Raw genomic sequence first — 12,644 nt, forward strand, 5'->3', positions numbered from 1 at the left:
TTAATTTTCCTTCCCCATTTCATAGCGTCAAAGGCTTGAAACAACTGTGAATCAAGCCTTCGAGCAGCTCGGATAGGTTAGTGAGTAGCGCATGGAATGAAGTTGCCATGGTAAAAATAAACAATTCAACGTCTTCAATTCACATTTCAACAACACACATTCCTTGAGACATGACCTGCTACAACAAAACACTTTGTGTAGTGTAATCAAAGTATCACAATGATTCCTCCGGCTGATTCTCTGCTGAAATATGACAACCCAGTCTTGGTGAGCAGAAACACAGAAAAGAAGTCTCCAAAGGTAGGATAACGTTAACAAAACACGTTTTTAATGCTGACTGCTAACGTTAGTTACAGTAGCTAAATGTATCCATACAGTGGTATCTAACATACATTATGTCCACTGTCATTATTTTGAAATCAATGGCATGCCAATGTTCCTAGTGAGCTGTGAGAGATGTCAATCAATTATTGATTATTTCAACAAATTGGCTGAAGATTGATGTTCTTTTAATCAAAATGTGTACTGCAAATTCAGGCACGACCCCTGAAAGTGGCTCCACAACAGCCTGCCATGACTGGCCCTGTGCCACCTCCACCCAAACCCAAGACCCCCTCAGCCGATACCAACAAACAGCAAACCGAGGAGATCCTCAATGCCATCCTACCACCCAGGTATGACATGACACGGACACATCTTTACTGATAACACCCTTCTCCCTATTTTTTACTCTTAGGGAAATTAACCAATATTCCCGGCTTCGCAAAACCTGAAATTTGGCAACCCTGTGTTAATCTCAGCTCTACCACTGTTACAGGGAATGGATGGAGACCAACCAGCTGTGGGTGCAGCAGGTGTCCAGCACGCCGTGTACCCGCATGGACGTGGTGCACCTACAGGAGCAGCTGGATCTGAAGCTGCAGCAGAGACAGGCCAGGGAGACGGGGATCTGCCCAGTCCGCAGGGAGCTCTACTCCCAGTGCTTCGGTAAGGAGAGAGGGGGAAGCGAGATGAAATGCATGGATGGTAGTAATAGTAGAAAAGTGTGTTGGATACAAATCCTAAAAGCTGGGCTAGTTTCCAAGAGGACCAAGATTAGGCTAGACTCAAGCTGGTTCGGAACTAAAAATCAATTTCACTGGGTTTATTCTGTGTCTGGGAAACTGGTCCTAAGGAATGTTGCACTGTGAGTTTGTGTTTAAAACTCTAAGCCATTGATTGCCTGTAGATGAGTTGATCAGACAGGTAACCATCAACTGCGCTGAGAGAGGACTGCTGTTGTTGCGTGTGCGAGACGAAATCCGTATGACCATTGCTGCTTACCAGACATTGTACGAGAGCAGTGTGGCCTTTGGCATGAGAAAAGCCCTGCAGGCTGAGCAGGGCAAGTCTGACATGGAAAAGAGGGTAAGGAAATGGGTCACTCAAACATTTTACACTTTTCTAAAAATAAATTAGCATTTTCCAACCTTTGCATCATTGTAGATTGACCTTTACATTTAGAATGCTTGACCTGTCTGCAGAGTCACTGGAAAACTTTTCAAGCAACCAAGCTCGTGTAGACCAGCAGAGGGAGCCATCTTCCTAGCCCTCATGGCTGCATTTACACAGGCAGCCCAATTCTGATCTTTTTCCCACTAATTGCGTCTTTTGATCAATCACATAATCTTTTCACAGATCTTTTTCAGAGTTGATCTGATTGGTTTTAAAGATCAAATTATTGAAAATAAATATCAGAATTAGGCTGCCTGTCTAAACCCAGCCCATGACATCAGAGAACGCTCCGCTTTTACTTTTTTTTTTACCACAGATAAAGCTGAAGATAGTGAATGGACTGCTGCACCATTGAATGATTAAAAACCTTTATTACCCCAAAGTGAATTTGATTTGCATCTACTTGTGTAGATCTCCGATTTGGAGAACGAGAAGCGGGACCTGGAGAGACAGGTTAATGAGCAGAAGGCCAAGTGTGAGGCCATTGAGAAGAGGGAGACTGAGAGACGGCAGGTAGAGGAGAAGAAGCACACAGAGGAGATTCAGTTCCTGAAGAGAACCAACCAGCAGCTCAAGGTAAAGGCGCTCAGTCATCATCCTTGTGCGGTCTTGCCAACTCCTATGGGCATTGTCGTGCCAAATAAGGAAGGCAGGATTTTTCTAACTCATAGAAAGTCTTTGAAATGAAATCGATCGATCAATTGATGTCAGTTGAAATATACTTCACAAAAATATACATGCATCATCAAATGTGTTGGTACCAGCTGAAATAATCCCAGAAACATTATCCATGCACAAAAAGCTTATTTCTCTCAAATGTACACAAATTTGTTTACATCCCTGTTAGTGACCATTTCTCCTTTGCCAAGATAACCCATGCACCTGACAGGTGTGGCATATCAAGAAGCTGATTAAACAGCATGATCATTGCACAGGTGCACCTTGTGTTTGGGACAATAAAAGACCACACTCTCCCTCAACATTTTTGAGGGAGCATGCAATTGGCATGCTGACTGCAAGAATATCCACCAGAGCTGTTGCCAGAGAATTTAATGTATATTTCTCTACCATAAGCCACCTCCAACAATTTAGAGAATTTGGCAGTACGTCCAACCGGCCTCAACCGCAGACCACGTGTAACCACGCCAGCCCAGGACCTCCACATCCAGCTTCTTCACCTGCGGGATCTTCTGAATCCAGCAAACCGGACAGCTGATGAAACTGGGTTTGCACAACTTTAGAATTTCTGCAGTCAGCTTATCTGCGTGCTCATTGTCTTCACCAGGGTCTTGACCTGACTGAAGTTCAGCGTCGTAACGGACTTCAGTGGGCAAATGCTCACCTTTGATGGCCCCTGGCACGCTGGAGAAGGGTGCGCTTCACAGATGAATCCCAGTTTCAAACTGTACCACAGGCATTGAAGAGTGGGACAACATTCCACAGGCCACAATCAACAGCCTGATCAACTCTACGCAAAGGAGATGTCATGCTGCATAAGGCCAATGGTGGTCACACCAGATACTGACTGGTTTTCTGATCCATGCCCCTACCTTTAAAAAAAAAAAAAACATGTGACCAACTGATGCATATCTGTTATCCCAGTCATGTGAAATCCATAGATTAGGGCCTAATGAATTTATTTAAATTGACTGATTTCCTTATATGAACTATAACTCAGTAAATATTTGAAATGGTTGAATATTGCGTTTATACTTTTGCTCAGTGTCTTCGGAAAGTATTCAGAACCCTTGACTTTTTCCACATTTTGTTAGGTTACAGCCTCATTCTAAAATCGTTTTTTCCCCTCAATCTACACACAATACCCCATAATGACAAAGCAAAAAAACAGGTTTTTAGAAATGTTTGCTAATTTATATATTTTTTTAAAAGAGACATTTACTTAAGTATTCAGACCCTTTACGCAGTACATTGTTGAAGCACCTTTGGCAGCGATTACAGCCTAAAGTCATCTTGGGTATGACGCTACAAGCGAGGCACATCTGTATTTGGGGAATCTCTCCCATTCTTCTCTGCAGATTCTCTCAAGCTGTCAGGTTGGATGGGGAGCGTTGCTGCACAACTATTTTCAGGACTCCAGAGATGTTTGATCGGCTGGGCCACTCAAGGACATTGAGACTTGTTTGGCATTCGCCAAACCCAGGTTTGTCTGAAGTGTGATTCATCACTCCAGAGAACCCATTTCCACTGCTTGAGTCCAATGGCGGCGAGCTTTACACCACTCCAGCCGATGCTGCTCGGCCATGGAAAACCCATTTCATGAATCTCCCGTTGAACAGTTCTTGGTGCTAACTTTGCTTCCAGAGGCAGTATGGAACTCTGTAGGGAGTTCCAAACTACACACATCAGCACCCGGCGGTCCCGTTGTGTGAGCTTGTGTCCTACCACTTTGTGGCTTAACCATTGTTGCTCCTGGACATTTCCACTTCACAATAACAGCACTTACAGTTGACCGTGGCAACTCTAGCAGGGCAGAAATTTGACAAATTGACTTCTTGGAAAGGTGGTATCCTATGACAGTGCCATGTTGAAAGGCACTGAGCTCTTCAGTAAGGACATTCTACTGCCAATGTTTATGTATTGCATGGCTGTGTACTCAAATGTATACACCTGCCAGCAACGGGTGTGGCTGAAATAGCCAAATACAAAAGTATATGGACATCCCTTCAAATTGGTGTATGTATATTTGAGATATTTTTAACATTTACATTTCTTATCCTTTACAGGCCCAGCTGGAGGGGATCATTGCCCCTAAAAAGTGACTCCTCCATTCCATAAGTGATCTATATCCAGCAGATTTCAGATGGTCCAACACAGCATTATGTAATAGAAGTCTACTTCATAACCATAAAGCCTCGCGTTACTATAGCAGAATAAAATTTAAAAATGAAATCATTTGTTCATATTCTTTATTTTATGGTATGACATATATATTTGGATAAAAATTGTCACTTGATGTTTTTTTCCCTCAAAGTGCAGTACATAACCTGGGTGCCAGTGTTTCTGCTCTCTAGCCAACTCCTTATGGAATTGTCATGCCAAATTTGACAGTTAGCAAAATAAAGAAAACAGACTGGCACCCAGGCTATGCAGTACAAGTGTACTTTTTTGGGGGGATGACAGACCCATCCTTTCACTTCTCAGTGAAGCTCCATATGAGTTTAAGTAATAGTTTGACGAAAGTGATCAGTCACTTCGCTGAAGGTCACTCAGGATCAGGTTAATGCATCAAGCGATTCACTTGATTAAGAGGTTAATCAAAACCTAATTCACTCAATGGCCCTTCCCCAAATCACTTTACATCAAGATACCAAGGGTAGGTACCAAGACACCTTAAAACAATTCATTACAATGACAGGGTCATTAAAATAAATATTTATTAGAAATGTCCCAGTTTGGTCTCTTGGACCCCAGACTATCGCTTCAATCTCTTGGCTTTCTTGCCCTCGCTGGGCACCGTAGGCATCTTTCTGTTCTTGTTCTTGACGTTGTGTGTTTCGTAATAGCGCATTCCAACTTTCTTCACCTTCTGAGCACGATCCGCTGCTCTCCTCTGCAAGGGGGGGGGGGAAGACAAATGAGGGAGATTTAAGCCTGAGGAAGAACAGTGCCTTTCTTCATTCCATTAATAGCGGTAGGGGAGCGGCCATCCATCGGAGGCGTCCAGTCTAGATAGATAGGCCTGTTTGATGTCAAACAGCGGGGTAAGTGAACACACAGTACCTGCTTGGATGTTAGATTTCTGTTTGGACGCGTGAGCTCTTCTGCCTCATCAGTTTTCCTCTTCTTGCCAACCTGTGTTACAGCTGAGGAACAAAAGGTTGGCCAGTAAGTGGATGACCCGTAGGCATGGAATTCCTAAAACACTTAATAGGACATTCCCATTCTATTTATATGGTTTGATTGCTTGTTTGGCTTCAGTTTGACAGTGGTCTTTGGCCAAATACCTACTCTAATTATACATTTTATCTGCTGCTATCCATGAAGACTTGTATAAATTCTGTACTTTGTGTAAAGGAAATTATTTTGCTAGAAGGCCCTTGTATTCTTTGATGGAATACATTTGCCGGGTTAAAATAAAATAGATCCCATGACTGAAACTTAAGTTGATTTCAGATCAAATGTTTGCGGAAGGAAGTGAACCTCCCCTTTCATGTAATAAAATAATAATCATGACCATTATGCTTTTAGGGAAAGAGGATCATTTTGTACATGCATTAAACTGCAAGTTTGACCAATTCCAGTCCTTTTCAATTGGAAAAAAGAATCCATATGACAGAAATCCGTGACAACTTTAACCCCTGCATTTGGGATGTCAGGTAAGCCCACAAAGGAAAATCACTAATAAGTTGAAATGAAGATGCTACCTTTAGGTTGAGGTTTATTCGCCGCCTGCTTTACTTTCATGTCTGTGAGCACTTTGTCAGATAGTGCCTTCGGAATCCTGAACAAAAAAAGAACAGTAGAAAGAGTCGTCACATATAACCTCATTACTCCCTGCACATCCAGACAGTTTAGTCCAGTTGGAATTCGCTGAGCCGACAATGGAAAGCAAATTGGCCGCAGACGACTCTTATTTGACGTTGTTGAGTGAGGGCGTGAGCTGAAGTTCACCAGCGAGAGAGACAGTTGGTGAGTCCGCGGAACATGACATAAATGGTGATGGAAAACCCCATCTATCAGACAGAACGGTATGAGCAGCTGCCAATCCCCAGGTGCCTGGACAGTGAAAAACGAGGCATGTTTCACCTCAAAGGACCTAGGCACCCTTCATCTCTCTATGGCTTCGTCCCAAATGGCATCCTATTTCCTACATGGAGCACTACTTTTGTAGTTCACTATATAGGGAATAGGGTGCCACTTGGGACAGAGCTATGCCGGTCTTTTGGACAAGAATCGGGGTTGATGTGGGTTTATTAGAAAATAATAAAGCACATCTTCAGAACAAGACTGAAATGATAAGTGGTGGGGAGAACGGAGAAGACAAACCGGATGGCGGAGAAGCGCTTGAGTCTGGCCCGGTCCAGGAACTGCTTGTACTTTGCAATCTTCCCATCCAGCTCGCGGATAGTCTCACGCGAACTCTTTTTTTCCTCCACCTTGGCAGGCTGACCGGCTGGGGTGGTGGCGGCACACTCAGCATCTCCAGCTGCTGTCTCCCCATCCCCCTTCTCTTCATCTCCATTTTCCTCTTCCTCATCCACGTCCGAGCCAGACAGGTCCGAGAAAACGAGGTAGTCGGTCTGCACGGGTGCCAGGTCTTCATCGTTGAACTCGGGCGCCACATTGATCTTGCCGAAGTTCTGCCGGACGTTGGAGAGAATCTTCTGCACCTGCTCATGTTTGTGTTTCTGCTGCTGCTGGGCCTCCTGCTCGGCCGACACTGCAGCCACCACCTCCTCGCTCTGCTCCTCTGTTGTGCCTTCTTCCTGTACACGCTCTGTAGCTTCTGGTGCCCCCTCCACTGGTAGTACATCCTTGCCCTGAAAACAACACACCAGTCAGTACAACTTTCATAATCATGGCTAGGTTCCGATTCTCCTGAAGTGTGCACTTGCACACTCATTCGACATGGATTTTAAAATGATGGAAACTCACTCCAGCCAATGCTTACACCAATCCAATGGGGAGAGTGCAAGTGCACACTTCAGTAGAAAGGTAGAGAATCGGGATGCATGCAGACCATGTGTACATTTCAGATTGAGTGGACAATATTGCCCACCTGCCATCTTGTTGCTCATCTGAGAGGACCACAACAGAAATAAGACATTGGGTTTTAGCCTCAATCATTTTAATGTATGCATTGTTGTCCCTGGCTGGAAGCAGCTATATATACTTGTACTTGTCAAATAAAGCAAATGTAAAAAAACAACTTGAGCAAAGAAAGTCAATGTGACCATGCTTGCACTCTTGTCCAATCTTGGCAAGGCCTGTGATGATATTTTACATTTAGCCAGAGGGTGGCAGACTATAACCAGAATATGTGCTAACATTGCTGTTGAGAATGTCTCTTTATTGTCGTCTGCGAGGGAGAGGGTTTTACTCCAGCTGTTCATCCACCCCTCACCTCATGCTCTCCCTCACAGCCAGGGGGTTTTACGAAGAAGGGGATGCGTCCTCTCTGCCAGTCGTTCAGCACCATTTTGGAGACACAGGGAAGGTCTGGCTCACCCCCCTGCAACAGATCATGCATTAGGGAAACATGAGAAGAAAATAAAGTAGGAATAAATGGAGCGTCCTTACATAGACTTTATGTGCCTGCCACTTGGGATTGATGGGTTCCAAATAAGCTTAGTAAGCTTTAGGGTCAAGTGTAGAATTTCAGACGGATCAAGAAAATGGCCCATACAAAAACAGTGTATGTTTGGGAAGATCATTTTTTACCACTGACCTACAGCTTGTCAAATACACAAAGGATAAATCCTGAATATAACACACCTTTCAGGACTAAAGTATATTGTGACATTCAAATTCCCTTAACCACAAAGAGTTATAAAGATAATTCAGACAGATGAAAGATGGTCAGAAATGAAGACAAGCAGCCCAGGCTATGTAGCCTGGTGGTCTCAGATCTGTGCCGTCTTGCCAATCCCTATGGTCATTAGCATGCCAAACAACAACCATAAGAGTTGGCTATGAAGCACAAACAGATCTGGGGCGACCAACAGCCTACAGACAATTACCATGTACTGTGACTTCAGCCCCCATTGATACACTCCAGGGTTATGTTAATTAAGTACCAAACGAGACAACTGACTGCGACAGGGAGGGGCTATCTGGTCGTGTCCAATAAGAAACACTTTTTGTTTTCAGTTCAAATGTTTTCCCTACAGTGTGCTTGAATTAATATGACACAAGCCCTGACCTTAAGGAGTTTGCCCATGCGCATCGCCAGTTTCTCCAGGAAGTCCTCTGGGGAGCGCCAGGTGGGGATGCGGTACGTCTTCTGGATGTACTCTGGTTTGGCCCGCTCTAGCACTGCCGGGATATGCTCCTCCGGGTTACGGATCTTCTCCACTTGCACCTGGGAAACAGCAGTGAAGCATACAATGATACAATTGTTAGGTTATAAATGCTACAGGTTTAGACATGGAAGTACATAAAATAACTATCAGTGAGAAAGTTAAGACGCACAAATATCATAACATGCTAACCTCTCGCCATTACAATAACAGGGTAGGATAGCATTTTTGTGAGGGGGTGATATTTGTTCATCTAACTTTCTCACCCTTCATTCAGGACTATCTGTAATCATGATACCATCAATATTAATATACAAGTGTTTAGAAACATTCTATTCACCATGAAAGTCACTCCAAAATGATACATTATTTATACTTTCATTTCTATTGGGCACAAAATGATCTGAAACGCAACTAAAACAAACAGAAAATGCATCCAACAAGTTTGGCATCACAAGCTTGATGAAATCATTGCATGCTGGGAATATGGGACCAACTTTTGACGACCTTAATACACAAGTGAATTTGTGCCAATATTTTTTGTCCCCTAAAAGTAATTTCCAAACAGATTACCCAACATGGATGAAAATACCCTCAAATTAAAGCTGACCATCTGGGCCTCCCGGGTGGCGTAGTGTGCCACCAGAGACTCTGGGTTCGCCCCAGGCTCTGTCGCAGCCGGCCGCGACCGGGGGGTCCGTGGGGCGTCGCACAATTGGCCTAGCGTCGCCCGGGTTAGGGAGGGGTTGGCCGGTAGGGATATCCTTGTCTCATCGTGCACCAGCGACTCCTGTGGCGGGCCGGGTGCAGTGCACGCTAACCAGGTCGCCAGGTGCACAGCGTTTCCTCCGACACATTGGTGCGGCTGGCTTCCGGGTTGGATGCGCGCTGTGTTAAGAAGCAGTGCGGCTTGGTTGGGTTGTGTTTTGGAGGACGCATGGCTTTCGACCTTTGTCTCTCCCGAGCCCGTACAGGAGTTGTTGCGATGAGACAAGATAGTAACAACTGGATACCACGTAATTGGGGAGAAAAGGGGCTTTAAAAAATTATATTACATTTTTTTTATAAAAAAGCTGACCATCTGCACTTAAACCATTTCAAATCCAAATTGCTTGAGTAAAAGAGTCAAAACTATTTCCCACTGTCCCAATACTTTGAGCTCACTGCATAACCCTGCCTGCTCAAATAAAATAATAAAAATTGAGAAAAATAATAACATACCACTCCTTTCAACACGATGTCGCTCTCGCTGTCTTCAGAGGGGTAAACTACACCGGGGCAGTCGATGAGGAAGATGCGTCGCATCAGGGTGATGTACTGCCACACCTGGAAGAAGAGACCGGGCCCAAGATCAGCTAAGTCACAGGGTCTAATGACTTTCTACTCAGAACCTATTCACAAGAACTCACCGGTTTGGGACAATTACATTTAATTTGATAATGTAGCAGAAATGAAGACCCTACTGCATAAACAAACAAAACAGATCTTAATCTACTATCCCCCATAGTACAAAAGTTGAACTATTGTATTCTGCCATTAGTAGGAAAATACCATTATCAAAAAGGGACCACAAATGAATTATGCATTTAATGCTTTTTTTATAAAAGGTGCGTTTTTATGGTGAAAATTCCCTTCCTCAAACTTGAAACTTCATTCTACAGATGCACCATCGAGAGCATCCTGACTGGTTGCATCACCGCCTGGTATGGCAACTGCTTGGCATCTGATCGTAAGGCACTACAGAGGGTAGTGAGTACAGCCCAGTACATCACTGGGGCCAAGCTTCCTGCCATCCAGGACCTATTTAATAGGCAGTGAAGTGGAAAGCCCAAAATATTGTCAGAGACTCCAGTCACCCAAGTCATAGACTGTTTTCTCTGCTACTACACGGCAAGCGGTACCAGAGCACCAAGTCTAGGACCAAAAGGCTCCTTAACAGCTTCTACCCCCAAGCCATAAGTCTGCTGAACAATTAATCAAATGGCCACCGGACTATTTACATTGACCCCCCCATTTGTTTTGTACACTGCTGCTACTAGCTTTTTATTATCTATACATAGTCACTTCACCCCTTCCTACATGTACAAATTACCTCGATTAACCTGTACCCCCACACACTGACTCAGTACCGGTATCCCCGTATATAGCCTCGTTATTGTTATGTTATTGTGTTACTTTATTTGGTAAATATTTTCTTAACCAACAGTGCAGTTCAAGAAGAGTCAAGGACTTGTAATGGTGGAACAAACTCCCCCACGACGCCAGGACAGCGGAGTCAATCACCACCTTCCGGAGACACCTGAAACCCCACCTCTTTAAGGAATACCTAGGATAGGATAAAGTAATCCTTCTCACCCCCCTTAAAAGATTTAGATGCACTATTGTAAAGTGGCTGTTCCACTGGATGTCATAAGGTGAATGCACCAATTTGTAAGTCGCTCTGGTGGTCCTGTAGCTCAGTTGGTAGAGCATGGCGCTTGTAACGCCAGGGTAGTGGGTTCGATCCCCGGGACCACCCATACGTAGAATGTATGCACACATGACTGTAAGTCGCTTTGGATAAAAGCGTCTGCTAAATGGCATATATTATTATTATATTATATTATTATTATATATTACATATACTAACTCAAATCTGAAATTTATTTTGAGTTACAATGTACCATCACCATGCACCTGTCTCGAAACAGGGGGGGGGGATGCATGTAATCTATGCTTAAATATCAAATGGAGGATTTAATTAGCATGACTAAACGGCCACAAAGAATTTGACTACCTTCAAGGCTTGTGACCGCTGGTGTGGCGGTAACACGGTCACCGTAACAGCCCGAATCAGGTCTACCACCGTCGTGTCGTCGGCAAACTTAATGTGTTGAAGTCGTGCGTGGCTAGGCAGTTGTGGGTGATTTGGGAGTACAGGAGGGGACTAAGCACGTACCCAGAGGGGCCCCCATGTTGAGGGTCAGCGAGGCAGATGGGGCAGTTATTTCTTACATTGGTACCCCAGGTCCAGTCTCTTGACAACAAGGTTGATGAAATCCGAGCAAGGGTAGCATTCCAGAGGGACATCAGAGACTGTAACGTTCTTTGCTTCACGGAAACATGGCTCACTGGAGAGACGCTATCGGAGTCGGTGCAGCCAGCTGGTTTCTCCACGCATTGCGCCGACAGAAACAAACATCTTTCTGGTAAGAAGAGGGGCGGGGGCGTATGCTTCATGGTTAACGAGACGTGGTGTGGCCACAACAACATACAGGAACTAAAGTCCTTCTGTTCACCTGATTTAGAATTCCGCACAATCAAATGTCGACCGCATTATCTACCAAGGGAATTCTCTTCGATTATATTCCACCCAAGCAGACACACCGATGGCTCTGAACAAACTTTATTTGACTCTTTGCTAACTGGAATCCATATATCCTGATGCTGCATTCATTGTAGCTGGGGATTTTAACAAGGCTAATCTGAAAACAAGACTCCCTAAATTGTATCAGCATATCGATTGCACAACCAGGGCTGGAAAAACCTTGGATCATTGCTATTCTAACTTCCGCGACGCATATAAGGCCCTGCCCCGCTCTCCTTTCGGAAAAGCTGACCACGACTCCATTTTGTTGATCCCTGCCTACAGACAGAAACTAAAACAAGAAGCTCCCGCGCTGATGTCTGTTCAACACTGGTCCGACCAATCTGATTCCACACTCCAAGACTGCTTCCATCACGTGGACTGGGATATGTTTCGTATTGCATCAAACAACAACATTGACGAATACGCTGATTCGGTGAGCGAGTTTATTAGAACATGCGTTGAAGATGTCGTTCCCATAGCAACGATTAAAACATTCCCAAACCAGAAACCGTGGACTGATGGCAGCATTCGCGTGAAACTGAAAGCGCGAACCACTGCTTTTAATCAGGGCAAGGTGACCGGAAACATGACCGAATACAAACAGTGTAGTTATTCCCTCCGCAAGGCAATCAAACAAGCTAAGCGTCAGTATAGAGACAAAGTAGAATATCAATTCAACGGCTCAGACACAAGAGGTATGTGGCAGGGTCTACAGTCAATCACGGATTACAAAAAGAAAACCAGCCCCGTCACGGATCAGGATGTCTTGCTCCCAGGCAGACTAAATAACCTTTTTGCCCGCTTTGAGGACAATACAGTGC

The 12,644-nt window shown here is 44.4% G+C and overlaps 2 protein-coding genes across 2 annotated transcripts in view; one reads left to right on the top strand and one right to left on the bottom strand.

Annotated features, from left to right (window-relative positions):
* Nucleotides 1–13: 13 nt before the first annotated feature.
* dnali1 (dynein, axonemal, light intermediate chain 1) lies at nt 14–4,404 on the top strand. Its single transcript, XM_035750742.2, has 6 exons — nt 14–300; nt 538–674; nt 818–987; nt 1,229–1,407; nt 1,906–2,070; nt 4,239–4,404. The coding sequence occupies exons 1-6, from the start codon at nt 220–222 to the stop codon at nt 4,272–4,274; spliced, it is 768 nt and encodes a 255-aa protein (XP_035606635.1). The 5' UTR covers nt 14–219; the 3' UTR covers nt 4,275–4,404.
* LOC118367357 (nucleolar GTP-binding protein 2) overlaps nt 4,405–12,644 on the bottom strand; it is a 34,138-nt gene continuing 25,898 nt past the window's right edge. The window contains exons 10-16 of the mRNA XM_035750739.1: nt 9,696–9,800; nt 8,378–8,536; nt 7,580–7,687; nt 6,502–6,995; nt 5,880–5,956; nt 5,236–5,318; nt 4,405–5,065 (exon numbers count right to left, since the gene is read on the bottom strand). Coding sequence (XP_035606632.1) covers nt 4,928–5,065; nt 5,236–5,318; nt 5,880–5,956; nt 6,502–6,995; nt 7,580–7,687; nt 8,378–8,536; nt 9,696–9,800 — 1,164 coding nt within the window. The 3' untranslated portion in view covers nt 4,405–4,927. The remainder of the gene's footprint in view (nt 5,066–5,235; nt 5,319–5,879; nt 5,957–6,501; nt 6,996–7,579; nt 7,688–8,377; nt 8,537–9,695; nt 9,801–12,644) is intronic.

The sequence above is a fragment of the Oncorhynchus keta genome, chromosome 34 (genome assembly GCF_023373465.1).
Source record: "Oncorhynchus keta strain PuntledgeMale-10-30-2019 chromosome 34, Oket_V2, whole genome shotgun sequence".
Lineage (NCBI taxonomy): Eukaryota > Metazoa > Chordata > Actinopteri > Salmoniformes > Salmonidae > Oncorhynchus > Oncorhynchus keta.

What these genes read in the sequence shown, in the direction of transcription:
- dnali1 (XM_035750742.2), top strand. Translation starts at nt 220, where the DNA reads ATGATTCCTCCGGCTGATTCTCTGCTGAAATATGACAACCCAGTCTTG. An exon ending in CAGAAAAGAAGTCTCCAAAG is followed by an intron (nt 301 to 537) that starts GTAGGATAACGT and finishes CTGCAAATTCAG; the next exon opens with GCACGACCCCTGAAAGTGGC. An exon ending in GAACCAACCAGCAGCTCAAG is followed by an intron (nt 2,071 to 4,238) that starts GTAAAGGCGCTC and finishes TATCCTTTACAG; the next exon opens with GCCCAGCTGGAGGGGATCAT.